The 16,834-nt window shown below is 40.4% G+C and overlaps 1 protein-coding gene across 2 annotated transcripts in view; it reads right to left on the bottom strand.

Moving 5' to 3' along the window:
- The window catches only part of AGAP1 (ArfGAP with GTPase domain, ankyrin repeat and PH domain 1), a 402,183-nt gene extending 395,794 nt beyond the window's left edge, over positions 1-6,389 (bottom strand). For both annotated transcript variants that reach the window (XM_062003066.1, XM_062003067.1), the window contains exon 1: positions 5,636-6,389. In XM_062003066.1, coding sequence (XP_061859050.1) covers positions 5,636-5,798 — 163 coding nt within the window. In that variant the 5' untranslated portion in view covers positions 5,799-6,389. The remainder of the gene's footprint in view (positions 1-5,635) is intronic.
- Between the last annotated feature and the right edge of the window lie 10,445 nt (positions 6,390-16,834).

Raw genomic sequence — 16,834 nt, 5'->3', positions numbered from 1 at the left:
TCTCAATTTGTAACTTTCATGCACTTACTTAAAAACATCTGATATTCAAGCATGCATCTTTTGCTGACAATAACAACAAAGTAAATAACTTAAAGCCAGAAAGTACTGTCATCTTAATTTGGAATACAACATTATAGTAACTTAAGACATAACCATCAAACCAAACTTTTAGTTTACCATGACAGTAAAGTATTTGGATTTTCTGGGTTTACTCACATGCTAAAGTCTACAACATTCCATGTGAAAAACAAACATGTTTCCATTTTGACACTACCCACCAAAAATACAAAAAATGTACTGTTTCCTCAGTTTGTCCACACTGAAACTCTAGAGACAGTAAGATAGAATTTTACTGTCTTAGAATCTTAGAGCAGAAAAATAGTATCTTTCAGCTAGGTTAATGCACAACTTGGTACACAAAATCACACATGCAGAACCAGGATAAAGGCAATAGAAGACTTGTTCAAACAAATTGCACTGGCTCTTAAAAGCAACAATCACTACCTAAGTCAATGCTTACTGTGTATATGCAAGCTCAGAATTTACCTAGATGCACTTATATATTAGGTATACATAATGTTTTCAGATTTCCTATGTCTGAATCACACGTTTAATCCCCCAGCAAATAAACAAAAAAGCACATTCCCAGCATGCTCTGCTGTTTCCCCTCTCTGCCCAAAAACTAAAACAAGATGGCTGTTTGGAGAATCAGTTTTATAATTTCAAATTATATCATTTGATGCATGGTTCAAAAAAAGCACAGCAGTAAAAAAAAGCCTGGACAGGGTGACTACTATTAACATTTCAAGATGCAATTGTTTTATGCAATAGTTGAGGTTTTTCAGCTTTGGTGTTTTATGTCTAAGTATCTGAACTATAACATCATTCTTTTGATCTACTGAAATAATACAATATATACCCAAATTCCTCAAGAGCTTGATTTATTTTCTGTCATGGAGGTCCTCAGATGCTGGATATCCTAAGTTATTTCTGATTAAAAAAAAAAAAAAAAAGAGTGACTGGCATTCAAATACAAGGTGACTGGTTTTCAGAGTGACTATCACTATGTTCAAGTTGCTACTTGATATAGCTCTTTGCCAAGTCTAGTACTACAAGTAGCTTTTGCACCTTGTCATGATTTATTTGTAGGAAAGCTCACGTTAAGAAGAAACTAGTATTATACAGCAGTGATTCACCCTTGTCTTATCACGAAGCTAGCAAGTTGCTGAAGTCAACTAGTAACGACACTCCTTCCACAGGAGGAAGCCAAAGAAGGTTGATCATTTATGTGCCTGTGACTTTTCTATCATCAAATAGCAGAGAACAAGTAGATTAAGCAGGAAGAACAGCTGTAGTCTTACATTTCACAAGACCAAACAGTGTTTTTACAGTATATTCATTTTTCAACTCATTTATCTCAGACTTCAGTAGGTATTAAAATATTGTTACATCAACTCCAAAATTCAATGTAACAATTATTCTAGAAGATAGTCCCACAATACCATTGTCATGTTCCCCCTACACACACACAACTTGATATCCACATTTCAGGACTTCCAAAGATAGAGGGCTCCAAGAAAAGAATGTCCACAACAGGTAGTACCACCCAGTTGAAGCCTATGTTACTTAGGTGCTTTTAATGTATATAAACTTCAAGAGATTTAGTGCCACACTAAGTACTTTATTTTCAGGAAGCAGTAACTTCAAAAGTGAATTAAAAAAAAAAATACTTAAGCAGGGTTTATACCTTTTCCCACTTTCTCTCACCCACCCACTCCCTTAGTGCATCAGGATCTCTGCAATGCCCTGAAAAAGCAATTTCCAAATGTACAGATCATATTTTTTCTCTAGGACTGAGATTATTTCTTAATAATCATAATTTTGGAACCCAAGTTAACATTCACAACACAATTTTCATTTATTTTTTTAAACAGAAAAACCACAAAACACGCTGGAACATGGCAATTCATAACTGAATTGTGTCTGGTATATCATTTGTAAAAATTAAAGCAACAACTTTCAGTTAGATAATAAAATCATTCTTCTTTTTAATGATATTATTTTTATATGATATTGTAATAATATTTTCTTAATAATATACTACTATATTATAACATTATGTAATAAGAATGAATAATGATTAAATAAGATAATTTAATAGAAATTAAATACATAAAATTGGGTTTCCTATTTGTTTAGGGAGGGGAAATTTAAAAAATGCACAGACTAAAGGGAATATCTTCAAATTACTCACAAGGCATACTAAAGCTGTTATCTTAAGTCTCATCATTAATGCTTTGTTTTACTAATAAAAGATTCAAGATATTTCCCAATTAGGAAACTGGTTGAATTCCACAGTGAAGCAGAATCTGTTTTGATGGGCTTGACACTGTGTAAAAGGACAACAAAATACCCCAGATGCCTGACAGCTGCTGCATTTGTTAGTAATAAGTACATCAGCAAAAGTGTTTTATAGTCTATTAGCCAACCTGACACTGACATTGTTAAACTGTTCTAAAATCCTTTCATGAAGGATAAGGAATTAAATTTTTCACTGCCTTTCCTTGGTTTTGCATAATTCTTAAAGTTTTACAACAATATAATGCTCATAGTAGTCTGGATGATAGAAATTGAACAGATAAACTCAGCTATTACCTACTCTTACATACCTACACACGCACCTTAAGACCATCAAACCTTAAAACTCCAAGATGTTCCAGAAATTTGAAGACTGTTGAAGTCAGTCCATGTTTTCTTCTCCCTACTCTTAAGTATACAACATACTGATATGAGACCTTTTTAATAACAATCAAGTACTAACGCATCTACTAGTGGAACTAAGCTCATGAACTACAGAACACGTGAAGACAGTTTGTACTGCAGTTAACAGTTTAATTAACAGCATCTAAAATTGTTTGGTGACTTAGAATGAACTTCATACAAAGAAAATTAACTGCTGCCTTGGCAACTCTGAAAGACAAAACCCTCAAAGTTTTGAGTCATTTTATCCAGTGAGGGAAAACTAGTAAACTAGGAAAGAAATTCCTATGCAAAGATTATTGACATGTATGTTTAGGATCCAATTTAGGAACATTTACCAGTTGTTCTCTTCAGATTAGATACACCTCTGTACTCAAATATGCTGCTGCTGAAAGGCCAATTTTAAATTCACATTATTTCAACAGTCATTAGTCCAGAAAGTGTATCCAGTCACTGTTATTATGGAACCCCAAAAAAGGAGGGTTTACAACAACAATAAAATTCAAATTGTTGGGAAGACAGTGCTACTAAGTAATAAGCAAGTGATCTAAGTAATAGTGTCTCTACTTCGTGAAGTCTCTATTTATATTCCAACCATGTTCTACTCTGGTCCTGCCAAACCTTTCTTGAGCAGGAAGCTATTTTTTAAGCTGTTCCAAGAGCACAAGTTGGTTGGAGTTACAGCCTGATCTGATCTAATGAGGCAACGGTGCAATTCTCTTTCCACTGGAAGAAACTATTTCAAAATAAAGTTACTTAACATTTTCTCAAGCCAGTCATACCATGATTCCTCAGTAAAAAAACCAAGAGTATCTCAAACTCAAAAAGGTTTTGTGGTATCTGGGGAGTACTATCACAACACTAATTTGAACTGCAACTTCTTTGCAGCAAAACAGCACTGCAACGGCCACAAAACAAATGATTGTTTCAAAGTTCCTCCTACATGCAAAGTGGCACTACCATATATGTTTAAAAGCTTGTATCAGTAACCAATAGATAGAGGAGGTTTACCAAAAAAGCAAGCTGGCATTGTAATCTAAAGGAGTGAGCTACTGGTTTTTCAAACATAAGCAATTTTTAACACTCAATAGTTAGCAGAAGCCAAGCATAAGCCCTCAGATCAGAAAAGACATATACACTTTTTCTAGATAAACCTTTCTCATGAATCAGATCTACTGGTTTGACTCACTGCCCAATATAAGTTTGATGGCAAATCATCTATGAAAATTTTACTCATCAACTCTGCTTTTGAAACACATTTGCAGATTTTTGGTTCTAAAAACTGACAAATGAACTGAGCCACTGTTAGGTAACAACCATCAGTGACAAATGAAAAGACTAATTTAAGTCTCATTACTATGAAGATAACTCCATATTGTGTTTCTCGGCCTCTTCTCACTTCACCACAAGCTTGGGATATAATGATGCTGCCAAGTATCTTATTTAAGAAACACATTTATACCACATAAACATGTTTTAATTACCACAAATACGAATATACGTTCTGCTGAAGGTATCATCTATCCCACAAAATTCTAAACTTCAGGAACACAGAAGAATGAAGATTGGTGCCTGTGTTGTATCCTTCCCACAATATATATTAAGTTCCTATCTCTTCAGTGAAAGAGGAGAACAAAGACGGACTCCCAAGAGGAGGTAATCCTGACAACCTACATACCATAATTTCAATAAAGTGACTAATACAAGAGAGAATATGCACAAAATTCTACCACATGCATAGTCCCCTGCTAAGTCTCTGCATCCAGCTATGTTCTTTAATAAGTGACAGGCACTGCCAGCCTCATTGACTTGCTACACAAGACACTGAAGAGGGGAGGCGGTTCCCCCTCCCCCTGCTAAGATGTTAATGGCATTAAACATTATGTCTATTCAAGCTGTATTGCTTAAGAGTCAGACACGTATCAAAGTCTTTTAAGGAATAATCTCAACAGCAGCTTTGCCATCAGGTCTTCATTTATTACATATAATTCAAGGACAAGACAGGCCAATAACACAAAGATGGTTTTAAGCAGCTCTCTGTTTCAGTTGCTGTACTTCATACTCTGCTAGCTTGAATCCATTCCAAATGAGCAGCAGGCTATCTCAATTGCAAAAGCACACAACACAATGCTTGGTAAGTTATACAAAGTAACTCCAAAGCGTTTTTCTATTCCAAAGTGAATACATGTTCTTGGACAACACTGTTTGCTCTTTCAACCCCAGTGACAGAAATAAAAATATCTTCAGGTTTCCCAATACTGACATTTTTTTCTTATTTATCAGTTCAAGAGTCTCTGCAGTGCTCTTTCGGGAATAGATGTATGTCAATCAAAGCTCAGAACACTATTATCTCTGTCTTGCCATCAAACCTGTTTTTACACTGCTGCACAGACAGATCTCTCTAATCTAGCTGTGATTCTTGTTTACCCACTTAACCAAATCAGAACCCGAACTTCAAATGTCTCCATCAGAAACTGCACCAAGCATGGAAGAAAATCTTTTTTTCAACTCTTCTGCAGGCAAAGCAAGTATCATCTTTGCCACTTTAACTCGGGTCAAGCAAGACTGATGCTCTGCCTGCATATCAGCAACAGAAGAGTATCAAAACAACTTCCCCCCCACACTCTTCCTTCTCTCACCAAATTCACCCCTCACTTGGCTGCAAAGAGAAAAGACATCGAGGGGCCACCCTAGGGATTCAGCGCAGCGGAACTGATGGGGACCCGGCCAAGACATCCCCCATCCCCCCCGGAAAAAGGGAGATGGAGGAAGGGAAGGCAGCAAGGACAGTGCAGGCAGCTGCTCCCAATGTCTCCCATGGGTCGGGGGCGAAGAGACACCCCGCCGCCTGCCACTGTCCCCACCGACAGCTCACCTTCGATAGCAATGACATGTTCGCGGATCTGATTCTGAAGCACCGGCTCCTCCACTCGCTCCAGCAGCTCGTAGATGGAGTAGATGTTGGGGTGCACCGACTCGAAGCGCTGGATTTCTGCCCGGATGGCTGCCGAGTTGGCCAGCTGCTGCTGGTAGTTCATGGTGTGTCCCCTCCCCTCCGCCGTTGTCGTCTGCTCCGGCTCGGCACCTTCACCGTTCCCTTCCCGCACCGAGATCCCGGCGCAGGCCGGCGGGTGGCGGCGAGCGGAGAGGGTGGGCAGCAGGACGCAGAGGTCGAGCCCCGGACGCCGCCTCCACCTCACTCACCGGACCCCCCGCCGTCCGCCCCGGGCCGGGCAGGGCCGGCAACAGCCCTTCGCCTCGCAGCCCGCAAGGGGCGCCGCCGCCGCCGCTCTCCGCCCGCTGTCACTTCATCGCGGCGGCGGGGCAGGGCCGGCCAGCCGCCTCCGGCCCCACGGAGGGCGGCATCGCGGCGGGTGCCGCTGAGCCCCCGGCCGCCGCGCTGCTGCCCCAACTCCGCAGCGGCGGCCGGTCCCGCCGCCCCCCCGCGCGCGCCGACAGCCAAATGCCGGCCCCTCCTCAGCCCCTCAGCCTCGCTCTCGGGCCCGGCGCCCCGTGTGCGCCGACGGGGAGCCGCGGCGCAGGCGGCCTCGCTGCCACCGGGACGACCCTCCCACGCGCCAGCCCCGCTAGCCCCCTACGTCCTTCTCGTGTGCCCGCTTCACGCTCACGTAAGGCCACGCCTCCTTATTACGTCATCGCGCCGGCAGCTGGCCATGTCCCGCGCTCCCACCCCCTTAGTCGCGCCGTGCCTGTCGCGTGGCGCGCTGGGAAATGTAGTCGGGAGGGGTGGCTGCGCGCTGAGCTATTGTAGCGCCTGGGCTTCTTTGCGGCGTGCTGGCCGTGGGTTTGGTCGCTTTCCCGTCTCTCCTAAGGCCTTCCCGTGGGAGGCCTGGCAAGCTGGGCTTGCCCAGTGCACAGCCCCGTGCCCCAGCAAGCTTTTTCGCCACGCAGGCGAACGGAGGAAGGCCCCTGGTGCGGGGAACAGGCCGCGGCGCGGGCCAGACGGTGCCCTCGGGGCCTGATGGCAGGCGGGCCGGCGGTGCTGCTGGTGAATTCCCTCGCCGGCAGCCCGGGTGTGGCCGAGCACCACACGAGCGTTGCAGTCCTGGAAAGGATCAATTTAGGAGGTTCGTGCATAAAGTGCTCTACCCAGATTGTTTATAGCAATGTCTGGTTGCAATGCCTGTGCTCAAAAGGCACTAACCGGAACGAATCCCGCAGCTGCTACTTGTTTTACAGCATTGAGTGTGTCAAATACTGCATTGCCCTGCACGCTCCGTGATGGCCCCAACCAAAGACGCTCCAGTGTTGGAAGCAACAATGTTCTCAGTCAAAAAGCTTGGAATAGTCAGAAACATCTCATTTACTCTAAATAAATTATGGTGTAATGAGACATTCGTATCATTAGTACAAACAAGTTATTATTTGCAGGCCAGCTAGATACACACAGACTTAGGCATTCACCTCAATTTATCAATTTTAGGATCAATATTTTATGGATTTAAACACCAAACCTGTAAAACTTTAATATAAAAAACAGTTCAGCTTAAGGACAACTTGGTAAGGGATAGCCTCAGGAAATCTGTATCCACTAGTTCTACTGACCTATACCAGAGCAATTAGTAGAATAACTTCAGCATTTAAAAAAAACCCAAAACAACAAAACCAAACTTTAACTAGATGTCATTATTTGGATATACAAGCCTGGCATGGCTGAGAAGCAGCTATGCTCCTTTCTTGGTGAAGTTATGTTACCTGCAACTACCTTTTTTATATTTTTTAAGTATTTTACCTTCTTTGTAATCTTTGCCTTGAGCATTGGCTATTTGGTAATGCTAAGTCTTAAGGATGTATCATTAAGTTAAATGATAAAATTGTTTTTAAGTTTTTGAAAACTTAATGCATATATCAAATTCATTGATCTATATTAAAAAATCAAGCTGCTTTGCTTTGTTGTGTTTCAATTTAAGAAGATCTAGGAATGTAAGTGATGCATTTCATGTGATCTTCAGGGTGGAAATAGCTGTTCTGAAAATGTAATTTAATTCTTAACCTAAACAGCTTAAGATAAAAAAAAAAGCTTAATAGAACAAGAGTATAATAAAAAGCAGTGCTTCATTGTATCAGGAACAGTCATACTAAGTGTCATAGAAGGTGTTTGTTCTCTGGCTTATCTACTGATGCTCTGTTGCAGGTCTTCGTTGTAAAGCCATGGTGACCTGACAGAACTGAATGAGACTGCAGGGACATCCTTCAAATGATAGCTGTGATGCTGCTTCTATCTAAGCTATTATGCTATTAAGCTATGAGGTAAGCAGTCACTATCACTTTAGTGATATTTAAATAGTCCCAGTAACACTTTAGCATTAAGCTTCTTCACATGATGGCTCATACCAAAAAATAAACTGTAGAGGTAACAAAGGAAGCTGTGATATGAGATTGCATTTTGGGATAGTCCTGAATATGTTACCTGAAGAACAGGCATACCTAGTTAACAGCAAATAGCCTTCACTCACACACGAACATGAAATGAACTATCTTTATGTCAGCAACAAGTATAGGTGATACAAATGGGGTAAGGGACTACTCAAGTCTGACCTGTCTGTCTGCATCAGTGCCTGTGAATTCTACCAGAAATACTTTGGGAGAGGTTATCTGCAGATGGGAACATAGTAGGGGGATAGTAGATGGGAGGGAGGGCATGTCACAGTAACTTTTCAGTGCATCCCCAGGGTGGCAGCAGTGAGAGGTGGTCTCAGGGGTCACTCCTTGTCTCGTGCAGGTGGGGAAGCTGCAACTAGTAAAAGTGAGTGGGTTGTTTCAATTACCAAAGGGAGCTTATTTTTCCCTAGATAATCACATACTGTGAATGTTTTTATTCCAAGCATCAGATTGTGAAGTCTTTAATTCAAGCTGAGGGACTTTAATGCAAGCTTTAATTCAATTTCTCAGCTCTGGTTGCTCTCTACTGCAAGAGTTGTCCTCTGCTCACTTGAACAGTTGAGAGGGAGAGAGCAATTATGGTCATAGGTACCTATGTCTTCTTCCCTCTTCCTTCTCAACAGAAATTGGTACAATTTTTATTAGTTTTCTCATTTTTGTTTTCTAATCCTAGTAGGAAACTCTTGAGTACACAGAAGAAAGACGAATATAATCCTTGCTTCTACTAGTGAATGCCACTCAGGGTACTAACAACAATAAACTCTTGTGAAACGTAAGAGGATTTTTGCTTTCATTTACCTGAAACTGTCTGAATAAGTTACTAATATGTAGAAAGCTAGCAGATGAAATCTATGATACTCCCTATTCCCTTCCTCTATCCTAGTCTGGAGCAGAAGCATTACCTCATTTTACTTAACTTTACAAGAAAATGCCCAAGTGAGCAGCAGAGCAAAGAGTTAGGCAATAGCCTCTGTTGTATGTGGGGCTGATTGTTCCTACTGCTGCCATATGCTTTATATTCTTCCAGCTCTAAAATTCATGGCAGGCTAAGATGTGGTAAACAAGTCCCAGAGTAGTCTCAGCTGTAAATGAATGCAACTAGCACACACAAATAATGAAGTATTAAAACCCTGTGTTAATATAAAGCCTTTTTGTAATACACTGATGTATAGTCCTTCTGTGAAGCTTTTGCTACCCTGTTTGTTTTTTTGCTATGTAATAGCTTTGGTGCAAGCTTTTAAAATCACAACAAAATGTAAGTTACTATTGTGGCTTACATAGATTTCTCATGTAAGAAGGCTGTAAGTTGGAAAATAAGTAATATTTTCCTGTGCTTGCAGCTGAGATTAGCCTGAAATGCTGCTTGTGATACAAAGAGTGATGCTGGATACATTAGACTGCAACTGGACTCTTGCTTCACTATTAAGACTCTGTTATGGAGAGCCTGGTAACTGAAGTGCTTCATCAACCTTTAATGTGAATTGGCAAAGAGAATGAATTTGGCACCACTTCTGTGAGCATTAATGACTTTAGATTTGTTTTTCTTTGGTCTGGGACATGGCTGACTTGGGTACTGTACAGCCTTTCTAGGTCTGCTTTTGTGAAAGGTGAGATACCACCGAAATTAGTGCTCACTTCCAAGTCCAGGGAACTCATGAAACTCGGACAGTTTTTACAAATATAGAAGGGCAGATGGGCTTTAAGTAAAGCACACAGAGTCAGAGTGAGGCTTACCTTCCTGTCTCTGGTTTTTCTTTCTGAGAGCGAATGCTTTCCAAGGGTGAAAGCTTCCCACTGCTCCATGCTCCCATGCAGCTGGTTCTCTGCTCAGGTCTATAACAACGTTCCATCTGTGCCAGCCTCCTACTCCCTCTCACCAACTGATTGCCGTGATTACAGAAAGCTAAATTGAAGGGTTTCATTCTGATTTTGGTATCATATTCCTTGAATGTTAGTAACTGGAAAGCAGCATTGAATCAACAACTCAGACAGCTCTAGCTCCTATCAGATGACTATGTTATTCACTTCATGCTATTCCCAGTCTGTTCACTATGGCCTAACTCTACAGAAAGTGTAGGGAAGAATTTTGAGGATATACAGCTGATAAAGTTGGACTTAAGGCATATAGACAATTAAATTTTGCTTTTGTAACTGAGCCCAAATGTGTCAGTAAAATCAAACAGCAGAATTTGACCTTAATGGAAGTATGATCCTAGAAAAGTTCCACAGAGAAGTTGCAGGTGGTGTTCACAATCCATTAAGTTGATGTTTAAGTACATATCTTGGAAATGGATAGCTCCTGGGAGATTTCATTTGAAGACTCACTGTTACCTTCCTCTAGTGTATTGTTACAACAGGGCAGAGCATGCTTTTCTGACTGCTGAAATGGGAGTTAGGCAGGACTAGCTTTTTCTTACTAAACTAGTAACTAAAATGTTGGTTAGGAGGGGAAAAAAATGAGGCATCCTATCCTGATCTGTGCCAGGATTTAATATAAATACACTTCAATATCAGAGACGGCTAGACACCAAGGCTCATTTGCCAACCTAGCATAAGGGGATTAACTAAGAAAACCAAAAACATAAGGACTCCTGGACCATCCAAGAGAAATTATAAGTCTAACTGAGCCTTGTAAGCAACATTTTACTTAACTTGGATTGTTTCATTGTCTTTTCACAACCTTAAACCTTGGCTGTTCATGTGATCACTGTTGGTATGAGCAGTCTTTTGTTTAATACGCAGGGTGTGTCTGGAAAAATACAGGAGATAGTGTTAGAGATGCATCTTTATGCCTACCAGTACTGACATTGCCATAAAGACTGAAATAAAATCCATATTGAAATCATATATGTAAACATCAAGTTTTCCTGTCTTTGTCATACTCTGCAGTGAAATGTCAGTATAAAATCTTAAATAGGTTAAGCTTCCTCTGGCAACAAATTGAGGTGAAATTCTGTTGTTTTACTAGGTAAATATTTGGGTCGGTCAGTTATTATTACAGAGTGATTACATTGCTCAAGAGACTTTGAAATAAATGTAACTAGTGAAATAACCTTATTCACATAGTGTGAAATCTGTTCTAGGAGAAATGCCAACTAGTACTAATTACAGAGTAGCAACAACAAGCAGTGTGGAAGCTGTGGCTCATTTCTCAGTGTTCCTGTCATAACTGGAAAAGTGCTGTTCTGTAACAAATCGACTTTAAAAAAGGTGAGATGGCAAAAGCAACCTGCATTTCTGAAGGTGGGAGCACAGATGAAATCACTTGCAAGGTGAAATTATCCTATTTTATGGGTTTTCTACTCAGAAGTGAACTATGTATCAGCATTCTGCTGCAGAGCGGTGAACTAGCAGTAACTATTCAGGATATGGGGAAAGGTGTCCTAGAGTCATCTCTCTTCTAGCCCTGGGAACTTGGATTTTCACTAACTGGAATTTTTTTGAAATGTTACAATGAACCATCACTTAAACTGTTCAATTTTTGGCTCCTTGTTTATGCAAGTTTCACTGTAAACCCATTTACAATATTTACAGATTTGCAGAAATATTATTATCATTAAACCAAAGATGTAGTTCAGATCTGGAGTTATGCTCTAGCTTTGCTCAGTTGATAATGGTCTGTATCTTAAAACATGGAGTTAAAGTCTTTACAGTGAAAATAAATGATTTCTTCAGATGAAGAAAGAATGATGTTTTTCAGTCCCAAGTTCTACCTATGCTATCCAAATATTAGACAGCTTAATTTCACCAAATGCTTGAATCCTATGCAGTAAAAAACCTCATTCAATTGCAGGTTATGTGATACGGCTGCCCCTGAGTCAGGGCTCAGCTAACATCCTGAATTTTATACTAAAACGAATCCAGTGACAGCTCCATGAGCCAGTTCTGAGATACTCAGCACTTTATTTAGCTCTTATCATGGCTATATATGATTACACTGAATGTGTCTCTAATCTTTTTGCTGTTGTCACTTTTTTGATGGAGAATCAATATTTGATTCACCACATAATTCTGTGTTAAGCTTGGGTCTCACTTCAGCTGTGGTATGCTGACAGGGCTTTAAAAGTGGTGGGAAATTGTGGGCTCAGGTGTTACCTTTGAACTTTCAGACACATGCTGTTGATTTAATACAGAAAAACCACAGGTGAGATCACTCTCATTCAAATGAATCTTTTAGAATTGTTACCTCCATTTTTAATGAAGTTATATGCATAATGCTATCATATCCATTGACAATGAATGAAAAAACCAGGATAGGAAATTCATACAGTAAAGGCAAAATGACTAGGTGTGGCAAGACTATGACCTGGATGCTATGCTACAAGAACCTGGAAGTAACCGTCGTGAAAGGTCATAATTGCTAGACTGTCATAGTCAGGTGGGCCTGTTGCTAAGATGCTAAGCATGATCTGTTACTGAAGTTCTGAAGAGCAGTATGGATCTTCCTGGCATGAGAGAGGTAGTGATTTGCACTTGCTTCAGAAAAGGAAGGTAGCAAAGGAGTCTCCACAGACTTTGTCCTGCCACAAATGTTTACTTCAGTCTGAAGACAAGACAAATCAGAACCATGATCCCTTGCTGGTGACAATCCAATGTGACTTATTTTAAGAGGATGACATTGTACAAGTGAATAACTCAACATCCCATAACAGGGATCCTAGGTGACAGATTGCACAGTTTAAATAGCAACTTGAAATACATAGCTACAGAACCTAGCTATATACCTCAATATTGATCTGATTAGTAAGCAAAACAATTTTCTTTGATATTATAAGGAGTGTGAGTCTGCTAATCAATGAAGAGATACAAATGAGCATGAAAACAAAGCTGAGAATGCTAATCAGGGCTGGTCACAGTGCTTCCCTACAGTTCAGATGAGAAATCTTGTTTTTGCCTTTGACACTTTTGAGTGTCATGGCAGGGAAAGTGCTGCTTGTGAATACTAACATCAGAAAAACAGCCAGCAGTAGACTGTAGCTTGAAAAGGAAGTAGCATGCACTTGACTGTAGCTGTGCCACAGATTGCCTGGCCAAGAAGAAGAGTGCTGTTAGGCAATAATAAATTCTGTGGGAAGATGTAGTGAGCGTGTAGAATTTCTTAGTTCAATTCTTGCACTTTCAAGAGTCTGGAGTACATCTGGAGTACAGCCTCTGCACTTGTTATAAACAGGGCTGGCCATATACCAAAGGCAGTTTTACTAATAATGTTTATTCATGGATGTATGTGACATGAGCATAACTTGAAATTACCTTTCTTTGTAACTTGCTCTTTGAAATCAGTGACATTTGCCTGGCATAGTAACCCCAACCTTTCAGTTTTCCCATATGAGAAATTCCCCCATGGGATGACTTGCATACCATAGCAGTACATTTGACCTCTCATCCCCAGTAGACAATATTCCTGAACACTGCACTTGTCAGAAAGGGGTCCCCAAAAGGATTTCATTTAGTACAGAGTTGCCACAGAAGCTGGTGGGATTTACTGTGTGTCTGTGTTAGTTCTTTGAGCTGCTTAACAGCTGACTGATAACAACTCATTTCTTGCAGTTGAAGGAGTGTCGTGGCAGAGACAGGGCTCTCATGGCTTGCTTGCACTGCAGTATGGTCGGTGGAAAGATACCAGGAAGAATTTCCTGGAAAGGGTCTGTTACTCACTGTTTGTATACATCCCTTTGATTGCCCCATTTTTGTAGCAGCAGCTTCCTCATAAAGACCTCATAAAATCCTATGGGCTATTTGTCTAGATACAAGGAAGGACTTTCATGACATGTTTCCCCCATCACGTTTTGCTTATAGTTTAACCAGATTTGACCTAGTTCTGTTCATAAACTGGGCTTAATGGTAGAATCCTGGAAATGTTCCCAGCTACTAAAGCCAGGCTATTCCCTTTGCAATAATTAATTGGAGTTCAAAAGCCCTTCCTCATATCATAAAATTAACATTAATACATTCTCTGGGATTCTAAGCTTTGAACAAGCTTCTTATGGCGGTGAGACTTATATTTAACATCACAAGAGCACAATAGGGCCGTGCTGCCTGCTGCTAAGCACATACTGAACTGGAAAGTCTCTTTTCTGTCGACCCGTTACAGAACTGTTATTACAGGAAAAAAATGAAGCTTTGGATTGTTTTTACTAAACTGGGTGTAATTTTTTCTTTTCACTTTAACTTTCCATCATTTGCAAAAAAAGGAATTTGGGAACAAGTATAACTAATTGAAACTTGATACCAAATAATAATTGGAACACCATGAGGCTCCTGGAGAGTGCTCAGCAATTATTACTGTCTAACACTAGCACTAACCGTCTAGCGAAAAGGCAACTTATGTTTGAACTAAAAATACTTAAATCATGCTCATTAGATTTGAATCATATGAAGGACATAGTAAAGAATTTTCTGTTTTCTGTGTAGGGTTAGCTTTATCCAGGATTTGTCCAAAACTCAGGTCACCTTCCATGAACATGTACATGTATTTATTGGGTTAATAAGTTCAAACTACACAATGGACCTCAGATCTTAAATTTTCAAAGTTTCCTGAGGTCTTTACAGTTTAAAATGTAGGTTTCATTGTTGGAAATGCAACCTGCAACCTCAAAATGTTGTATCTGATACCTCTTATTAGTTCAACTGTCTCAATACATCATTTAGTATACACATCTTTAACAGAAAGAGTGGGAGACTACTGTTGATTCTACTGCAAGAGGTTTGAATTCACTTGGAACAAATAATTGTCTGCTTAAATTAGCTCCTGACTATGTGAATTGTAGCAGAACCTTCTTCTGTCATTGCAGCTCCTATGATGGTTCCTTTGAGACTTGCTGGACCTGAAGTACGTCAGCTGCATTTGCTTCTAGCTTAACAAGAAACATGGAGCTAATACCATGAGTTGGTACAGAGTTCACATCGGGAGCTGCTGGATACTTGTCCTGATGAGGAAGAGTTTTCTGAAATGTTGCAGTTTGGGGAGGGGAAGTTGGTCCTAGTCAAGATGCACAACCTGAGTTATGTTTGATATCACTGAAGACCAACTCAGTCAACGTTTCCCACAAAGTCCAGAAATCTTGTGTAAAGAGTGCTTCTTCACATGGATGGAAGTGACTAGGATGGATGTGTCCACTGTAGAAGTTACAGTGAATCCTCCCCTGCATAATTTATATCCCCTTCTTCAAAACATGTTGCATCATTTCTTTTACATCCAGTTCAAGCATTTCAGCAGCATTACTTGTTGCTCATTAGCTCCTGTGCAACCACTGAAGCAAGCTGAAGGATGAGATTTTAAAGCCTAATATTACAAAAGATTGATACATTTTCTTTTTCTTGAGAATGCCTGAGCCCTGGCCCCACAGCCTTACCTTGCAGAATACTCAGAGGCACCAGAAATGGATCCTTCAGCAGAGCCCTGTGTAAAATGGAATTGGTTTATTGTCTTCTTTTAGGAAGGCAAATAATACAGATGACTTTGCTAGTGTGCTTATGAAGGGAAGGAATATGTCACGCATAGGTTATATTACATTTTAAAGAAAACTCACTGGAAGTGAAGAGGAATGGAAGAGTTTGAAAAATAAGTAGGATCAGGGCCTTAAGGGTCTGTTAGCGATTGAAAAAACTGCCATCTCATCTACACTGAAGAAGGAAACTTCCAAAAGCTGAGCATTACTCATAGCAGCTGTTTCTGTAACTTCGACAGTAATCAGCTGACGAGCGGTGTCAGGACTCAGAGGTATGGGCTCAGATGTATTTTGTCTGATGGAAAACAATTCAGCTACTTTGTAGACGGTGCCTACATCCCTTCTGCTGCCCTTGAGTTCTTTGCATTTTGCCTTAGCTTTCCTGACACCTGGAAAGGGACGGGCTGGTCCCATTGGCCAACATCTGAAGGCTGAAGGACAGTGTGTTAAAAAGAGAGGTCAAGTGTGGTTCAGTTCAAAAGAGTACTTTGTCATCTTAAGCACAATACTTCATTTAAAGTTGAAAGACTGAATTGTGACACCCTTCAAAGAAACTACTCTAGGCTGGCTTCTGCGACAGTATCATGTCCCTGAAAGTGTTCCTAAAGCAACAAAACTAACACATATCTGCAGTGGGGAATGGGCTCCTTTTGAAGATGAAACACCTCAAAGCTTAGCCTCATCCTCCTCTACAGATGCAGGCATGTCTTTACCATTTGTCCTTAGTTCAATACAGAATGCAACAGACTGCTGTTGACCCAGATCTCAAGGGTCAAAAAAACAGGAGTTTTGGCACTAGTTTTCTGAATAGTAGGCTGTATGAAGCAAGATGAAAGTTTGTCATGGATTCTTACTCGCTCCTTTTCCATCATCTGAGCTGTCACAAGTACGACTGCTGCATTATCCTTGGACCCTTAGCTGAATTTTGATGACCTGTGTGGGAAGTGTTTAAAGCTGCCACAACAGATTCCTTGATTCTCCAGGTAAGGCATCAAAGTCTTGGTTCTGTCAGAAAGGTTTAAGGTCAAATTAGCTATCATAAAATTTAATAAAACACATGAAAAAAATTTGCTGTGGTCTTCAGTAACAGCAATTAAGATATACTGTCTTGAGAATTGTGAACACTTATTTGTGGTTTTATCTATTCACTACTTGATTTGAAAAAGTGTAGCAGGCCTTTAGATATTCCCTGAGTAGTTTTGGAAGGCTGAGTAATGTCAAAG

This window comes from Colius striatus, chromosome 9 (assembly GCF_028858725.1).
Source record: "Colius striatus isolate bColStr4 chromosome 9, bColStr4.1.hap1, whole genome shotgun sequence".
Taxonomy (NCBI): Eukaryota; Metazoa; Chordata; class Aves; order Coliiformes; family Coliidae; genus Colius; species Colius striatus.
The sequence above is the reverse complement of the archived record's forward strand: the minus strand, read 5'-3'. Positions and strand labels throughout refer to the sequence as shown.